General features: G+C 45.6%; 1 protein-coding gene across 2 annotated transcripts in view; it reads left to right on the forward strand.

Moving 5' to 3' along the window:
• The first annotated feature begins 10,018 nt into the window (after positions 1 to 10,018).
• Positions 10,019 to 19,436, forward strand: part of BCAR1 (BCAR1 scaffold protein, Cas family member) — a 191,343-nt gene continuing 181,925 nt past the window's right edge. The window contains exon 1 of one of the 2 annotated variants that reach the window (XM_085638570.1): positions 10,019 to 10,239. In XM_085638570.1, the coding sequence (XP_085494696.1) occupies positions 10,171 to 10,239 (69 nt within the window). In that variant the 5' untranslated portion in view covers positions 10,019 to 10,170. The remainder of the gene's footprint in view (positions 10,240 to 19,436) is intronic. The other variant, XM_085638571.1, reaches the window with a different exon arrangement.

Raw genomic sequence — 19,436 nt, forward strand, 5'->3', positions numbered from 1 at the left:
TCTAGGGTCGTTTATATATATGTCCCTTTTTTTCCTTTTGGGTGCCATCCTCTCTAAAAATTTGAAAAATTTGAGCAGTATTTGTTTGTTTTTATATTTGTTATATATAGATGTTTTTTAAGTGTTATTCTTTATGTTTGTAATTACTGCAGCCCTGATGAAGTTCCTGTACGGAACGAAACGCGTTGGCTGTACTTTGTTCGTGTTTGAATGATCGAAAAAAATCTCAAGAATTAAAAGAAGAGAGAACCTATACTGTTTGGACTATTTGATTTAATGTGTCCGAACACAAGGAGTGCACCTTCCACCTTTGGCTAAACGTTTTGGGGAGTGTAAATGTGGATACTGGGCTGCACACTTCAAAATTTGCGAACATACGTGACAAGAATTTTCAATTCTATTAAGGACACGGAGGCGAGGATTATGCTTCTCATTTCTTTATTAAGAAATTGCTCAGCAGCCAATGATATTACAATAAAAGAAAATAAGACTACGTGCTCATGAACACACTGGGTATGACCTAATAACCATAGAGTGTCTCCTATAAAAGGTCCCTAAGAGAATACCACATCCTCTTTCTTTGGTAATTAGAACAGGTAGTTGAAGAAGAAAAAAGACAGTCCAACATCTGGGAAGAACGTGGAAGAAACAACATAGATTGATCACTGAGACAAGAGACCAACAGGTTGGAACAGCAGACTTGATGCTTGAATCGAAAGCCAAAACCGGAACCAGCAGGTATCCAAAAGATAGTCCATGAAGGTAGAGCAGCGTGACTCACTTCGGATCAGAACCTGAAAAGAGACATAGAGTCGTGATATACCATCCCTATATGGCAGAAAAAGGTATATATAGTAAGAGGGAGGGAAGAAAAACAAGGAATACATCCATAGTACATCATAAAAAAACACAATAAAGTATAGAATGGAAACAACCATATGAAAAAATACATGACAATTACGTGAAAGAAAAAATGGGTGGGATAATCCTCGCCTCCGTGTCCTTAATAGAATTGAAAGTTCTTGTCACGTATGTTCGCAAATTTTGAATTCTATGTCAGGACCGGAGGCTCCGATTATGCTTGTTCAAAGCTGCGCCACCACAACAGAAGCAATATCCAAATTTGGTTTATAATAAAAAGTTTTAAACATAGAGTCAGTTGACCAATCAGCTGCTTTCATAATGTCTATTAAACTCACTCCCATAGAAAAAGCTTTGGAAGCCATTGCTCCATGAGTTGAATGCGCACCAAAAGCCGTAATATCAATACCTGCTTCACCCATGAGCCATCTGACCCATCTTGCTAAAGTAGCCGGGGTCACAGGACGAAAAGGTTTTTGCAGAGCAATCAACAATTGACCATGCATATTCTGTCGAAATTGAGCAGTGCTTACCTCATAATCCTTAATACATTGCACTACACAAAGTTTTGGATTATTGGGAAAACTCAGGTAAGTAACCGAGGTAGTATTACACTTAGTACGTCTGGAAATAGAAAAAGTAACTCCTTCAGGTGAAAAGGTACGACCTGCAAGATCCAGAGCGCGAAGATCAGAAACGCGTTTGCAAGAAACCAGACATAACAACATAGTCAATTTTGCAGAGAGTTGTTTGCGGGATAAAGAATTGTTGGAGGGCCAAGCCTCCAAGAAACGTAAGACAATAGAAACATCCCATAGAGCAACATATTTCGGACAAGGAGGTTTAACCAATCTGATACCCCTGAGTAATTTAGAAACCAAAGGATGTTCACCAGCAGGTTTGCCATTGATAGGAATATGTCCTGCAGAGATGGCAGACGGAGGCGGCAATAGAAGCCAGAAAATTTACAATCAAAGACACTTCTGCTGAAGAGGGATCCACCTCCCGTTGAGCGCACCAATCACACCAACGTTTCCATGCTGCGGTATAACGTGTGTGTGTTGGGAGACCAAGCTTCGTTGATAAATCTGGACGCGTCTCGCGAAAGGCCTGGGATTTTCCAGCGATCCCCGAAACCCGCCATGCTACCAGAAGGTGTTGACCCGACTCTATTAGTGGATGAGGATTGTTGAGAGGGTCCAATAACAGATTCCACAGCTAGGGAAGAAGGAGTGGCACTGCACAACTCATCTCCAGGAGAACTGGGAACCAAGCCTGAGCCCTCCAGAGAGGAGTGATCAGAATCAACTCCAATTGATAAAACTTCATGCGTGCCAGAACCCTGGAGATCATGACAAACGGGGGAAAGGCATAACACAGATGAGACGGCCAGGTCTGTAGAAATGCATCTGTGGCTAGAGCCTCCGGATCCGGACGCCAACTGAAAAACAGAGGAAGTTGGGTGTTGAGCCGAGGCAAAAAGATCGATCTGGCAGGGACCCCACATTCGAGACAGGCATCTGAATTCCAGAGGGTGAAGCCTCCAATCGCTGAAGTCCCGTAGATGACGAGAATTGCAGTCTGCCACCAGATTGCTGTGACCCGGAAGGTACTCTGCAATCACAGTGATGTTTCTCTGAAGACAGAAGTGCCAAAAATCCTTGGCGATTTCTGCCAGAATCTTGGAACGAGTCCCCCCTAACTTGTTGACATATCGAACCGCTCACACATTGTCCATGCGGAGGAGTATGCAACAGTTGGTCATGCGTGGAGACAGACAACGAATCGCAAACGACCCCGCCAGAAGCTCCAGACAATTTATATGGAGAGATAATTTCTCCGGAGACCACCGGCCTCCCGTGGACATTGGACCGCAACGGGCTCCCCATCCTCACCGACTGGCGTTGGATTCTATCACCACCTCCGGGGACACTCCGAACAGGGCTCGCCCATTCCAGGACTCCATGTGTTCTAACCACCACAACATCTCCCACCTCGCTTCCTCTGAAAGAGGAATCTGATCCGAATACCGGAGGCCTTTCTGGAGATGACGGATTTTGAGCCGCTGGAGCGCCCGATAATGGAGAGGACCGGGGAAGATGGCCTGAATTGATGAAGCTAACAGACCGACAATCCGAGCTATAGATCTCAACGACACAAGCTGTTTGTGTAAAATCAATCTCAACTCCCGTTTGATCGTTCTGATCTTCTGAAGGGGCAAGAGGAGTTGGCAAGAGAGGGAATTGATCAGAAAACCCAGAAATTCCATCAACTGCGAGGGACGGAAAATAGACTTCTGAGGATTCACTAGAAATCCGAGTGATTGTAACAGATCTATTGACCACTCCAAGTGGATCATTAACAGACGGGGACAGTGAGCCATGATGAGAATGTCGTCCAGATAGAATATCAGACGAACACCCCGGGCTTGCAGTGACTCCACCACAGGCCTCAGAAGCTTCATGAAGCACCAAGGTGCTGACGAGAGGCCGAAAGGGAGAACCTTGAACTCGAACCAGACTCCTTGCCATTTGAATTGTAGAAACCAGCGATGAGGACCGTAAATGGGAATCGACAAATACGCATCCTTCAGATCGAGACGGACCATCCAGTCCCCTTCCTGAAGAAGATCCCTCAAAAGATGGATGCCCTCCATCTTGAAGTGGCGATAGACAACCCAGCCGTTGAAATCCCTTAAGTTGAGAACTAGCCTGGAACCGCCCCCTTTTTTCTGAACTAAAAAGACGTTGCTGGAAAAACCCTGAAGATGACGGGAAGTTCGGACGATAGCCCCTTTTATCAGAAGGGAATTTATTTCCACGGAAATGATCGCCTGATCGTGAAGGGAAAAAACTAGGGGAGAAGGAGGATGGGGTTGACTCGGGCAACTGAAAAACTCTATTTTGAAACCCTTGACAGACTCTAACATCCAAGCATCGCTGGAGATCAAAAGCCAATTGGGAAGAAAAAACTGAATCCTGCCCCCCAACACGACGTCTGCAGCCGAGATCAAGCTCACCTGAAGCGGAGGAATCGTGATGTCCTCCTTGATTACCGCCATAGCGTCCCTTCCGGAATTGGTGTCGACCTTTACGGGAAGGGTAGAAGGAAGACTTGTTGGCGTTATAGCTGGAATCCTGACCTCCTCCACGGTGGGACTGATAACCATGCTGGGTGGTCTGGTTAAAACTCCGGCCGAACGATCGTCCCCTATATCGTCCGGCCCGTCCAAAAACCGGGCGAAAAGCCCATCTAATGGAAGCATGAGCCTTGTCAAGTCCACTGAAAGTGGCCACAAATTTTGTTAACTCCTTAAGGAAAGTATGCCCGAACAATAAACCCTGAGCCAAAGGACCAGACTCAGAAGTGGAGAGTTCCGCCAATTTTAGGTCCAATTTCAACAGTATAGAGCAGGGGTCCTCATAGTACGGCCCGCGGGCCGCCAGCGGCCCGGCAAGCCTTCCTTGGCGGCCCGCGGACCTTGCAGACATCGTACCTGTGCCGGTTCCAGCAGCGTGGAGCTATGGGGGCCGGGCAGGGTGATTCTTTTAAAAGCCATTCACTTGTTAATAAGGCTTTGTTGTATTTCACCTCTTCTTAGCGCCCCTGCGTCTCCCCTCTGAATGAGTGGAGATGCAGGGGCGCTAAGAAGAGATGAAATACAACAAAGCCTCATTAACAAGTGAATGGTCTTTAAAAGACCTGTGAAGTACTTGGGTGCGGAAGCTCCCAGTGCGCTGTGCCATTTCCTGCCCAATCGTTCTTACTGTCACATAGGCTGGCGTCAGTACCTCTTCACTGAGCTCGCACAATAGGCGCATGGAACAGAATTTTCGGTATACAGTGGTCTCTTGTTGAAGGGGGCAGTGTCATTTATCCCCCCCAATCAGCTAATGAATGATGAATTCTTAAAACATATGCAGCGAATTCCAAAGCTAGGTTGTTTCTAGGCACTACGATCTATGTTAAATAATCATCCGAAAGTCCCACGGTGAGGCATTTCTAATTGCAAAATTGCTCTTCTAACCTGAGAGCACCTTTGCGCTTCTGAAGTCAGCTTGAAATATCCCCCTCTGTCCAATCTCCCATCTTCTCTCTCACCCTTACTTATCTGACAAAACGATTTCCTGCTGTTCGTAATGTGTACTTACCTACATCTCTTTTTACCTGAAAAATGAGATGCTTAATTACAGCTATTGGAAACGTGCTCTTTTTAGCCCACCCAGACAGAGTTGTTAACAATGATTAACAGATCATGCATTGCACCTCTTTTTTAAAAAAAATCCTTTTTTGCCCTTTCACTTAATCGCAGTGTCTCAGGCACAGAAGCTAGAATAATTTATTCTTATTTAATATACAAAGCACACTTATAAGCTCATTCCTTTTAACGACTTGCTGGCATCCACGTTCATCTTCAAATGTTCATGAATGTATGTTATTTAATCCACCCTAAGGACAGCTGCTCCACGTTTCATTCGCAGTGTAAAGGAAGCTATTGTAAGTGATCGAACTCCAGAATGGTTTGGTTGTTTTATTCTGCACATAATGGTTTCCTTTTTTGTATGTCAGAAAATTGTGCCAACATCTTTTTGCCTCTCGACATGCAGCTCTGCGAGAACTTGTGCTTCCATTGGATTAGGGCAGTTGTGGTGTTCCCAGGATTGCCTGAGCACAAGAAAAACAAAAAATATCAAAAGACCATATGTCTGCTAACTTTAAGCGGGAAATGGGGATAGTCAAGAGCGCCTCTGGGAGCAGGTGTGCCTCAGCGGTAAAGTATCCGGGATTTACATCAGGAGTTTTGGGGTGAATTTGTTTCTACGAAAACATTGTGTGCCTTGATAGTAGGCAATTCCATGAGCAAAAATTTCTCAGAATATTGTTAACCAATTTTCTTCATCTTAAATATACACAAAAGAGGTAAGGTAGGGGTATAGTACAGCTTGAGCAGAATGAGTGAGCTGCAGAGCACAGGGGAGAGCCACAGATAGGAATGAGGAACTGATTGAGAGAGAGGGAGAGAGATAGAGAGAGAGGGAGGGAGACAGGGAGAGAGAGAGGGAAGGAGAGAGAGAGAGGGAGGGAGACAGGGAGAAAGAGAGGGAGGGAGGGAGAGAGAGGGAGGGAGAGAGAGAGAGAGGGAAGGAGGGAGACAGGGGGAGGGAGGGAGACAGGGAGGGAGACAGAGAGGGAGGTAGACAAATGCAGTGAGTGAGGCAGAGGGAGAAAGAGAGAGATAGAGGAAGAGAGAGAGATAGAGGAAGAGAGAGAGGGAGAGGGAGAGTGATAGAGGGAGAGTGATAGAGGGAGGGAGACAGAGATAGATAGCTGCTGCAGGGGCCTGTGTTCCACCTCATGGTCACCGTTTTTTTTTTCTCTAGCCCCGCCCCCTCCCCCACTGACCCCTCCCCCACCGGTGCGGCCCTCGGCCACAAACCACACTGTAAATTTGGCCCCCGAGAGAAAGTTTGTGAGTACCCCTGGAATAGAGCGTCTACGCTTACAAGACATGACACAATTGGCGTTTTCTAGTTGGCAAATGGCCCTCTGAGACCAACCAATCAGGTCATCTGGGTCAATGGCAGTGGAAGGCTCCTTGGCCCGAAAGCCTAAGTCCAAGATTTTTGTGAGAGGTCCCAGTAAATCCAATAACTTGTCTTGACAAGAGCGCCATGTTATGTTATGTTATGTTATGTTATGTTATGTTAGGGGCATTTGTATTGCGCACAGCTGCCCCAGCTAAGGGGCGTCCTGGCGCATGACAAGGTAAACATAGCCGCACCTAACAACAACAGAAAGAACAAACAGGGAACACTAAAGGGGAGAAATTAGAATAATACGGTTTTTAAAGCTTTACGAAATGCCAGAAGGTCGTCCATCAGGCGAATCTCCAACGGGAGAGAATTCCACAGCACTGCTGCTTTCACCCGAAAGGACCGACCTCCCATACGACTAAGCTTAAACCTCGGGACCACCACAAGTGCTTGGCCCACTGATCTCAGAGAGCAAGTTGGTACATAAAAGGACAAAAGATTCTGAAGAATCCGAGGGGCTAAGCCCTTCAGGATCTTAAAGGCCAGACATAGAACTTTAAAATTAATTCTAGTTTTCACCGGCAGCCAATGCAAGGATCGGAGAGTCCTGGAAACAGAGCAAGACCTGGGCAAGCCAACTATGGCTCTGGCTGCTGCGTTTTGGACGCGTTGGAGGCGGCTAATTTCCGCCTGATTTGCCCCTACCAGGAGGGAGCTGGCGTAGTCCAAGCGAGAGATTACAGTCGCCTGAACCACCAGCTGCCTCGTTGGAGGGTCGAAAAACTTCAAGACGGATCTCAGGCCACGAAGAACCCCAAAACAGCAGGCCGCGGTTTTCTTAGAATGCCCCACGAAATTGAGAGCGGGCTCCAGCCATACTCCCAAGTTTCTCAACTCCATGACCGGAGTTGGAACCGGCCCAAGCTCCGGTGGCCACCATCTATCAATACCTCTTTTAGGATCCATGGCATATTTCTTAAGATAAGTCACCATAGTGGGATCCACCTCAGGAGTGTCAGCCAATTTGTCTGCCAAATCAGGCCGTGAGTATTTCGATCGGAGACGGGTACGCACGTCCTTGTCAAAAGTTTGACGAATACGAGTTTGGACGTACTCGCCACTTTCTGAGACAGGAGCCAAGAAGTAGAATTAGGGTGCATAATGTCGGAAGGTTCAAAGGTAAGGAGTTTGGGATGCGACGGCGCATCAACAAAATGCTCCTTCCGAGCCCTCTTAGAAGGAGGAGGGGAAGAAACGTCATGGTCAGAGGAGGAAGAAGGAGAGGTGCCATCATCGTCTGTCTGGCGAGCCGGAGAGGACGAAGTCTCCCTAGAAGGCTGACCATAGGAATGCTCAGAACAGAGGGCTTTGGCAAGCTTCACAAAATCAGACTTATGCGGATTCACAATTTTAGAAGACTTCGAAGACTTGGAGGACTGTGAAGACTTTAAAGACTTAGGCAGCCAATCCTGCTGTACTGCATAATTGGACAAATGACGTTTTAAGGGTGTAATAGCGCAAACCGGACTGTTGAACACCCACGTCAAGAGCCTCAACCAAATCCTGTTCCACTGAGCCCGAGGCTCCCTCATCATAATAATAATAGTCATCTTCCTCATAATATTCAGCCATGGTAGTACCAAGCACTAATAAAGCCCACAAGAGGAAGTAATAGTCACAGGATAGTCAAAATATGCCAAAGCACATTAAGGGGGGAGTGGCAGAACCCCGTAGGCAAGTCCAAACAACAGGTAAAATATGACCTGAAATATTTAAGTGTGGAGGGAGGGCTTGCCAATAAAGAATACGCCACTCTAGGCAATGCCTATGCTGTATTATACAGCCCCACTGTGTAGGAAAAATAAGCAGGACGTCAAATAGGGGCAAGAAACGGGCTGTGGGCAAAGAGCAAATGAAGCGCTGCTCTCGCGCTGAATTTTGAGGAAACTCAGTGTTGGTAAACACACAAAATGGCCGCCGCGCATGCACGGTAACGGCCGCCTGAATCCAACAAAAGAAAGGATTACGCGACCAACGCGCGTAGCCTTTCAGCCCCCTTTCTCCAGCTCCACTGAATAAATTGAAGGCGCGGGCACTCCGCGCCCGAACCGGGGAGGCGGACACACGCTCCCTGCAACACCAGAAAAACCATGCGGCAATGAAAGTCAGGAAACGGCGAACACAATGCCCAAAACTGAAACAAGCACACAGCGAGCAGAATAAACAAAGCGCTAGGCTAAACAACACGAACGCCGCGCTAAAGCAATGCAATACAAATATAAAAGCAACAGCAGAAGAAATATGGAAATGCACTTAACTGGCTGCGGAGCAGCAAAGGAAGAGGATGTGGTATTCTCTCAGGGACCTTTTATAGGAGACACTCTATGGTTATTAGGTCATATCCAGTGTGTTCATGGGTATTGTAGTCTTATTTTCTTTTATTGTATTATGATTGGCTGCTGAGCAATTTCTTAGTAAAGAAATTAAAAGCATAATCGGAGCCTCCGGTCCTGACAGAATTGAAGACAAGCTAGTGTGGGGGAGTGTGGTCAGTGGATGATCAAGTAATGGTCCATTTAAAATGGAACAGAGTAGATGGACCACAGGTGGAAATCCTAACCAAAAACCATGAGTGGACCACTAAAAATTCGGTTATGAAATCTGTTTATCTGATACTAATCGTGACAGAGTAAATTATTTGGACGAAAGCAAAACATGCAGCTATCAACCAAGGCAAATTCTGATTTGCCTAATACACAAAAAAATCATAGTGTACACAAACAGAAGTTGTTAAACTAGTTTTGAATTGTAAGAAATGTATCAAAGGTTTTTACCCATTCTGTGCCTATGGGAAATGTGTTCGTACATATGGCCTCTGATCTCAGATCTCTCTGGCAGTTGCTAGCTCAACCGCAAGTAGTGGGAGATCTAACAATGGAGCGACAATGCAACCCAGCTTCCTATACGCCCTTCATCGTTAGGTGTCTTGAGTGTAGTGTAGGTGGGTCCCCTGCAGTTAGCAGATTGTAATACGTACCCCAAGGGGATACCTAATTGTTACGGAACCTTAAATCAGTTGTAGTGTTTCATGTTTATGTTGGTTGTCTATTTACTTACTTATATACTATTGCGCGACCTCCTCTATTGTGTCTGTAAAACTCACCTTTTGTCCTGAATTTCGACCCTTTGTCCTGAATTTTCACACATGCCAGTTGGTCACCCTACACCTAGTGCCATCGCTCGTTAAGGTCCAACCAGCGAATTAAAAATCATACGATCTGAATCATCCGGCTGAATTAAACATCATTCGTAATATCAAAATATCGACTGCTATATCATACAGAATGTGTGACGTAAAAAAAAAAGATAAAGCCAATAGATCCCACATAGGCTTTCCCAGTGCTTGTTTACATTTATAGCCACTTTGCGCGTCTCTTCTTAACTTTAAAACGCAGCATGCGTAAACCCGGGATAGGTTATTTGCGTGTTTGTGGTGCCCTGGCGTCTGCCGAGCACATCACTACAAAACTGAAACCGTTCAGCCCATTGGCGAGGCCTTTCCTTGGTGGGCCAATGAGGGAAGCAAAGAAGTGTTTTGCGAGGCTGCTCGCCAATGACAGACTGCAGGTTGTCAGCCAATCTAAGCTGGTGCTTCCCGAAAGGCACTTGTGCGGGCCGAAACCTTAACCCTGCACAAACAGCTCCTCCCTGTCTGGTCTACATGTGACGTAAGGTTAGCAGTGACTAAAGAGGTGGTGCGGGGCCTTCATGGTCTATGAATGCGGTTTTGGACTCGAGGCAAATCGATTACCAAGACAAAACGAGCGGAGTCATGAACTATCTGGTGAGGAAAGCGTAATACATGGAACTTACAGCCTGATATTCATTGCTCTCTGGCAGCGCACAGCCTCAAGTCCTCTCCACCCTGCTTGTTCCCTTAGGTCGGGAGGGGGTGGTGAGTAATGGAGGAAGGGCCTTTTGTAATATGGTAATACAAATTTTCTCTGTGGAGAGCTAGTAGTATTTTTTTTTTATCTCAGTAGAGTGCGACTGCGAACCTGTAACCCCCTCACCGCACTCTAAAAGACGCCCCTTTGAACCACTCATGGAACTCCGAGCGTGGAGTCTCCGGGACTCTTAACGATACATACCTTACCTTACCTCATGGGCGTGGGATCTGTGTGGGCGCAGGGGATTTATCCCCTAGAGATTTTGTAGGTGGGGCAGGGCTTTAAGCCGGGTCTGGTGGCTCAGTGGACCAAAGCAGCCACCGCAGGGGCCTGTGCTCGACCTCATGGTCACAGGCTCAAAATCCCGGCTGGTCCACCCAGCCCTTCATACATCTGAGGTCGATAAAATGAATACCATTGAGTTGGGTAATACTAAACATCTGGTATTCAGCGCCAAGACGCCTACGGGTAATCGTGCGCTTCACAAATACTTATGTTATGAAAAACTGGGGGAGGGGGGGCCTCTCAAAGGGGTGTGACCAATGTAATTAAGGGCATGGCTTAAAAACACCTGAGCTAACAATCTGTGCTTAGCATAGTGTGCCACCTGACTTGTATTTTGCTGTTTCTGTCATTGCATCCAGATATATGACCCAACAAGTAACAACATGCCTTCAACAAGTCAGGACTATTGGCTTTGTCAATGGTTGTTAGTTGCATAAGAAAAATAAGCAGCAACTATGGCTTGTATATAATATTTAAAAAGCTTCCACTTAACCCCTTCGCCCCCCCCCAAGCCTTTTTTGGGCTATTTGGGGTAGTTCGCGCTTAGGCCCCAGTAACTTTTTGACCACATAAGGTATCCACGCAAAATTTGCGTCCTTTTCTTCCAACATCATGGGGATTCTTAAGGTACCCAGTGTTTGTGGATTTCCCTGGAGAGGACCTAGAAATTAGCCAAAATACTGCAACATTTTTTTGGGGGGGAAAATGGGAAAAAAGTGCTGCAAATGAAAGCTTCTGTTTTTTTCCCTTGCAAATGGTAGCACAGAGGGTTTGTGGGGCTGACATCACCATTTTCCCAGCTTTCAGGGATTGGTAGACTTTTGTCAGAAAACCAACATATTTTACACAGTTTTGGCACTTTACTGAACCATAGCCTATTGTTGTGCTTTCAACCTGGAAAGCTATACATTTTAGAAAAGAAGACCACATTTTGAATTCAGCAAGGGGTCATTTGTGTCGATCCTTCAATGTTTCTTTACAGAAACTAACAGTAAAATATAGGAAAAATTGAAAATTAGTTGAAAAAAACAGCCATTTGTGCCAACGTTTTCACCTGTAACTCTTCTAATCACGACGGCTGTTTCAAAGCAATATACCGTTACATTTGCTGGACTTGTAGGTTTACCAAGAACCAGACGGACCTAGAGCCAAAAACCGAGCAGTGTCTTGCAATGGCTTTTTATTATGTACCAGGTATATAGTAATTAATTTGGGAAGATATAGACAGGGAAAAATCGGTATGAAAGACACCTAAGTAATTCTGAAATTGGAACAAAATATAGAGTTTAGAAACAGTAGCTATTTGCACATTTCCGAAATTGTGAGTACCCATACTAGCATGAGAATTATGGGACATTTTTCAAAGTGACTTCTTTTTAGGTCTCGCCTTTGTTGCAGGGCATGCTCTGCTCGATGGCGAGAAATTTTGTGAGCGAGGGATTTCATGAAAGGGCTTTAAGCCCCGCCCCTCATTTCCATTGGCTGGCGTCACCATTTATGCTAAACAGTGGCCTGCCATTAGAAATGAGGGTTTTTTGTGGACGCCCTTTCGCCTCCGATCCGACTGGGTCACCTGCTTTACTGCTGTCGCAAAGCACTTTCTTACCTTTATGGGCCATGTGTTTCTAATTAGAAACACATGGCCCCATAAAGACAAGAGATCGATGCTTGTTTAGAACTTGTGCGCTGGAATATAGCGTAACGTAACACAGCATCACATATATATTACTAACAGAACTTAGCGTGCACAGTGGACTGTTCCTGACGTTAAAGTGTTAAGCAGCAAATCGACTTTTAAATGTATTTATATAGTAATAAACAAAGGGAGAACGCTTCCTTCCTAATGAAGATCTTGACTTTCATTTCCCATTACATTCCTCTATAACCCATGCATGACATGGGAGAGGAGTGGGGAGGAAGTCTGGCCAGGGCCAGCTCTCAGGTCATGGGAGAGGTCAGCAGCGACAGCCCCCCTGGCAGAGGCTCAGGTCAAGAGGCTCTCGGAGCCCCCGAGCAGTCCCAGATTTCGAAATAAACACAATAGACGATGCTGCGGTCCGCTCGACCCGGGGGAGCGTCACAGAGGCGTTCTGCTGAGCCTCCTCTTATCTCATGAACCCTGCCGCCCCCTAAAGATGTCCAGAATGGAATTTGGAACTGCGTGGCCTCAGTGCTTAATTAGTTAAAGAAATAAATATGTGCAGGGGCACAAAGTTAGTTTATCTTATGAGCCTGGTGCAGCTGCTGCCACATTCCAAAGCTGCCCAATTCTGGTATTGAAACCATCTCCATCGTCTTTCTTCCTCCACCCTCCACCCATCTTCCTGTCTTTCTCTCGCAAGATTTTCCATCATGGCTCCCTCCTATGTCACCGTTTTCCTACCTTCCTTTAAATCCTTCTTTCTACCTTTGCTGTTTTTTGATCTCTTTCTCAGGGTCAGTCGTAATAAAAAATAGGTCTTAGCCCCCCAAAAATGTGCACCGGTGCCCACCACCGGCACAAATTAAGCAATGCAAAGACCTACGAAAGAACCCAGGGAAATGGCGCTGCCCAATGACTTCAGTTACTTAGAAGGACATTTATTTTCTAGAAACCGCGGATTGCTTAGTTCCCAGCAGATTTTTGGCTGTATGCATGTTTTTACATTTTGCAAATTGACTGCAGAATTCTGGAAATTACCCTTCGATTTTTCAACTTTGCCTCAATTTATGGGCAGAAATAAAAAGTGAAGAAATATTAGAAAGGAAGCTGGAGTGACATAGGGTTAAGTAAGTGAAGCTGCAGTGGCAGATGTTAATATAGACTAGCAACACACAAGAGACTTACCGAAGTGCACAGTCATTTTACTAGCAGCTCAACACAGATGTCATTTAAGTGTCACCCAGGGGATACACTGTTCTCCTGGTTTGCCCTTTGGAGCCCTCGACAATGCCCTTGGGACCACTGGCCTCAAAGATCACAAAGACAGTGTCAGGAACAGAAGGAACTTGGGGCTCCGATAAGCCCCTTCTATTTCTATTGCTTCAGCAGAATGGGGACATTTGTATTCATTAGAATATGTATCTCACTCAGAAAGTTTTCATTTTGCGAGAAGATACATTCTGATGAGCATGCGAGGCACTTCATGAATTAAATTGTTGCTATACTGCCTGGGTTTAACAAACACCACTGTTCACTTCAGGGCTATTCAGCAACCCCATATCTTTTCACTTTCTTCAGTTTTTCGTGCCCCAGTGAGGCATGCACAGAGGGAACAAGAGAGCATAAACAACATGAACAATAACAGTAGGCAACCCCTGCATACACTAGAATATTTTTATTAACATCATTAGTCCACGGTTGAGGGGGGGTATAATAGTGAGGAATATGTGGGAAGATAAAGAAGCCTCTAGAAATATTGTTTTTGAAGGAAACATAACATTCATAAGGTGAGAAATCTGTGGGAAAAAGTGTTCATCAACCAAAAAAGTTGATGAATAATTTTTCCTCATAGATTCCTCACCTTATGAACGAGTCCTACAGAAATACCCTTTGGAAGGTGCCATTGAGGGAAAGAGAGGAGGGAGGAGTACTGTGGGAGAGAGAGGGCCGGGAAAAAGAGTGAGAGGAGATGAGTGTCGCATGGAAAGAGATAAAAAACAGAAAAGAAGGGAGAGTGATAGAGTAAGAGAGGGAGGACGACTGGAAAGGGAGAGAAGTGGTGGAGGGAAAGACCGGAAGGGGATAGGAGGTGAAAGGAGGAGCGGTGAGATAATGATGAAAGAGAGCTGGGTGGAGGAGGAGCTCTTGGCATTGTAAATGACAATGCCTTTTATTTATATGTTATGTTTTTAAAACATAAACAAAAGACATTATCATTTACAATGCCAATAACTTAAACTCTCGCAAATGCAAGTCCTATTGCATTGCAAATGCTTGTTTACACATTGTCTTTCATTTGGAAGGCAGAAATGCATCAAAAGTCCATAGGTAATAACAGTTGCTCTACGTTAAAAATGGTACCTCACTTGTGTGAGTAGGTCTAGTGCTTGCGACAGGAAACGGCCCAAAACGCAACGTGGCCACACCACATTTTCACAGTGAAAACTGGCCCTTTCTTTGCAAAGTGCCTAGCTGTAGATTTTGAACTCTAGCTCTGCCGGTACCTAGGAGAACCTAGCAAAACTATACATTTTTGAAAAGTAGATACCCAGGGTAATCCTGGATGGGGTGACCTGTCTGGCTCTCACCAGGTTCTGTTACCCAAAATCATTTGCAAACCTCAAACTTGGTGAGAAAAACAACATTTTCCTCACATTTCTGTGGTGGAAAGTTCTGGAATCTGCGTGGATCCACAAAATGCCACCCCACTTGTGTGGGTAGGCCTGGGGCCCGTGACAGGAAACGGACCAAAACGCAACGTGGACACACCACATTTTCACAGTGAAAACTGACCCTTTTTCTGCAAAGTGCCTACCTGTAGATTTTGAACCCTAGCTCTGCCGGCACCTAGGGAAACCTAGCAAACCTATACAACTTTGAAAACTAGACACCCAGGGGAATCAAGGATGGGGTGACTTGTCTGGCTCTCACCAGGTTCGATTACCCAGAATCCCTTGCAATCCTCAAACTTTGTAAAAAAAAAAAAAAAAACCACACTTTTCTCAAATTTCTGTGTGGTAAAGTTCTGGAATCTGCATGGATTCACAAATTTCCTACCACCCAGCGTTCCCCCAAGTCTCCCGATAAAAATAGTACCTCATTTGCATGGGTGGGTCAAGTGCCTGCGACAGGCCAGGGCCCAAAACGTATTGAGTAGACATCAAAATGACCCATCACAAAACAACCTGGTTTTGCAAGGGAAGACACCTGTGTTTTTGGCCCCGGGCTCGGCGGCCATCTTGGGAAACTACCAAACGCACACATTTCTGAAAACTAGACACCCGGGGGAGGCCAGCAAGGTATGGCTAGCGTGGATCCCCCAACGTTTTCCTACCCAGAATCTCCTGCAAACCCCAGATTTTGCTGAAAAAAACAAATGTTCCACATAGTTTTGGGTGGAATCACCGTGCTGGCACAAACGTCCTACCCCACAGCGTTCCCCTCGTGTCCCTTCGGGTCCCAAAACGTGTTTTCTCCATGTTAATTTCCATAGGAAACTTTAGACACGGCTACAGGCCGAACTGCTGAACGGAATTACACCAAAATTTGGCAGAGAGATAGCTCTTTGTCCAGAAAGCACACTTTTTAAAATGGTGTATATCCGTTCAGTAGTTTGAGATTTTTAAAGATTTACAGATATCGATATTTGAGAATTGTGATATCGGATTGGTTGAGCCATTCCGAGCACGAGCTTGCCCGTGATTGGCTGCCAACACTTCAGACTAGGAAGCGTTGGCAGCCATCTTGTGACTCGGTTCAAACGAGTAGGGTGAAAAAAGTAGAAGAGGGCAGGTTAGAACTCTGTGAGCTCCCTAGGGTGCTCAGGGGGTTGTACAGGGAGCCCGAAGGTAAAACCCTCCACATTTTTTATGTTTTCAGCGTGATTTGCGTAGGGCTTGGAAATCACGGCTGGAAAAAGAAAAACAAACTGCAGTGTCGCGCACTTCGTTTAATTAAGCCTGCGGGTGGGCCAGTTCCCGGGAGGAATGTGTAGTTATGATGTGGGGTTTACTTCTGTCACGGGACCGCCACTTCCTCGGAGCAAATATAATGATAGGAAGGGGGGGTACGCGTCTTCCCTCCCCCTCTGCTCCGAAGAGGAGGACGTCTTTGGAGGTATACGTAAAATTTAAGTGTGGAGGGGTGAAGCTTCACCCATACTGTGTCGGGGGCACTACTTCCCCGGGCATTTATGAATTAAAATGCGGGGGTCTGTTGCGGACTGCCGGCCCCGGGGAGTGCGATTTTCCTGGGCCTTTAAATTGGATGGAGGCGTATCGTCCAATTTCCCTTGAGGAGCTTTCTTTGGCCCTGGGTATTTTTCTCTCCAAGGGCCGGTTTCAACAATGACCCGTGGTGCCTTAATGGAAGCAAGAGGAGGTAATTTACTCTTGCTTTTATGAAGCAAAGCCGATTTGCTTTTGGGCAAAGGGAGCTAGCATGGAGCAGCTGGCTTTGTGCAAAAGAAATGCTGGCTGCCGCAGGAGGCGAGGAGGTGGCAGGGAGTGTGGGGGATTGGGGCTCCTTGCGCAGTTTCCAAACATTGTGGCCAAGCTCCGGGGATACGGTTCCCTGGGCCTAAAATAGCCCGGCTGAGTTTTCAGTTATAGGGTAGCTCTAAAAAGAGCCCTTGTTTTAATTATGAGTTTGTTGGAGCTACATGTAAGTACGGATGAACAGCTTCAGGTTGTTGAGAAAAATTCTGTTTCATTGAGCTGTGAAATGAACTTCATCACTTCTGTGTATGTCATCCATATCAAAATGTAGATTGTTGTTGTAGATGGACCCCATTCTGTGATCTCTGAGGTATGCAGACACCGCTTTATTGACATTCTTCCTAGCTTTCTCAATCTGAGAACATAATCGATTTGACCATTTTCACTTCTGTCTTTGGCATATATTGGAGTATACAAAGACAGTTTGAGGCAAAAGCAAAATCAATTGTGCAAAGGTATCCTTCATGAGCATTTCCAGACCAACCCCAGTCAATGTGCCTTGGTCATTGCCACCACCGTGCACAATCATGAGGTCAGGGTGTTGGAGATGCAAATAGGTTTTAATGACACAATTATTCATAATTATGTACAGTATGAAGAGTTATTTTAAGAATCGTTATAAAAAGTTTTTTATCCTCAACCGGTAACAGACCATAGGAAGTGGTATGTAGATGTCACTTTACCACGTATTGTAGACAGCCTTATTTTGATCCTGATGAATTGCCTTGATCCTCCTGACTCTCATGGCAAGAAACATGTCGATCCTATAGAGTAGAGCTTATGTCTAGATACCTGACTCCTAGCACCTAGCCACTCTACACATTTTTAACAGGGCAGTTTACCTTTGGAATAAAATTTAAGTAGGACTAACTGACCCCTTTTAAACCCGTTTTCTGCTACATCACCTCACACTAGGCCCCTCACCCCCAAGCACCTTCGGCAGGAACAAAAGATCCCCGACAAAGAGCCCCGATTTCGGGAGCCCGTCAAGGATTGCAGCGCCGACTTGACGAGGGGCAGTGCTCATATGATGAAGCATGACACCTAGCTTGCTGGGTGTGTGAGAGCACTAGTTCAACCAAGGGAAATTTCCCTCGTCTTCTCCTGATTGGTTTCTTTTATCACTGATCGGTTGAGATACTCTCTCACCTGCTCCTTACACTCTTCTTCGCTACTGTACACGAGGAACTTTGTACCCTTTTTTGTTGCTAGACTATTGAGGACTGCCAGCGTGATTTCAACCTCCCCTCTACAAGAACACTTCTGTTATAATCAATTACAACATTGGATACTCCAGCGTGAGGTGCGAGAGGCACCCCACTAGAGAGCTTGCTCTTATTGAGCAGTTTGTACGGAGGGATTGTGGTACAAAGGGGCGTATCTTTTTCCTTTATGCACTTCTTCTAGACACGGTTTACACCCAACCACATCATATGGTACGATGGGAGCAGACACTTGGATACCCCATCCCGGAGGCAAGCTGGTCTAAATTATGGAGGGATATTCAGCGTTTAACCGCACAATGGGTCAGAGGGAAGCTCATTATAAACTTTTATTTGACAGGTACCTGTATCCTACCAAACTCAAAAATCAATATCCCCACATGCCTGATCCTTGTTGGAGAGGATGTGGAATGTTGGGTGATTTTAAACACATCAGGTGGTACTGCCCAACCATTTGGCCTTTTTGGTCTGAGATCTTGGCCCAGTTAAGAGATTTTGGGATACCTGGTCCCCAGCGACCCCGGCTTCATCCGTTTAGGATTAAGAAACGACTCCCTCAAATATCAAGCGAGATGGGACATGTTGGTGATGTGGCTCTGTTGGGAGCAGCAAAAATGGCGGTAGCTCCTGCGTGGAAGCATAAAGAAGCACCTTCACTGACTCAATGGCATGCAGGGCTATGGCGTGCGGTCACTATGGAATATATGGCAGATATCCTATCAGATTCTTATAAAAACTTTGAATATGTCTGGGGTCCTTTTGGTGAATTACCTCTAGATAGGCCTACCTCTCCATGTACCGCTAGTTAGTTCAAGGGTTATGGTTTGTGGGGAGGGGGTGGTCGTATGGATTTCAGGGGTAGTTATTTTTACTTGTTCACATTGTGGGCAATATGCATGATATTGGAGATTGGTCAACTCCACTTTATGTAAAACTGTATTTCTAAAATAGCTCTGTGGTCCTGTGAAAGAAGTGTTCCATATGCTTTACTGTATGGTATGCCTACTTGGAAAACAGTAAAGCAGTTTTGACAAAACAAAAAACTTTTAAGGTACCAAACTGTTTAAAATATCGATGCAAGATCTAGATTCACCGAAAAACTGTGCCATTCCCTCGAGTGTCAAAACTTTACGGGATTGTTGTGTGTGATGTCTGCATCGCAGAGAATCTCATTGGCACTAATCCCTTTTATGGCAACTATAAGTGGACATGTTTTTGTTACAAGGAGAATTGGGGAATACTGTTGGACGGGTCCCTGAGGGAAGAAGCGCATTGTGATGTGTTGCTTGATTGCTCCTGTGGCCTGGGGGGGTGGGGGGGGGGGCATAGGTCCAAGAAACCTTGACTCTACACTTATACATACTCTTAAACCCAAGACCAGCGTGAAGACCCAGAGATGTCAGTCTGACTCTTTAACATAAGCATCACGTCCTCAAATCGCCCGT

This window comes from Triturus cristatus, chromosome 12, assembly GCF_964204655.1.
Source record: "Triturus cristatus chromosome 12, aTriCri1.1, whole genome shotgun sequence".
Lineage (NCBI taxonomy): Eukaryota > Metazoa > Chordata > Amphibia > Caudata > Salamandridae > Triturus > Triturus cristatus.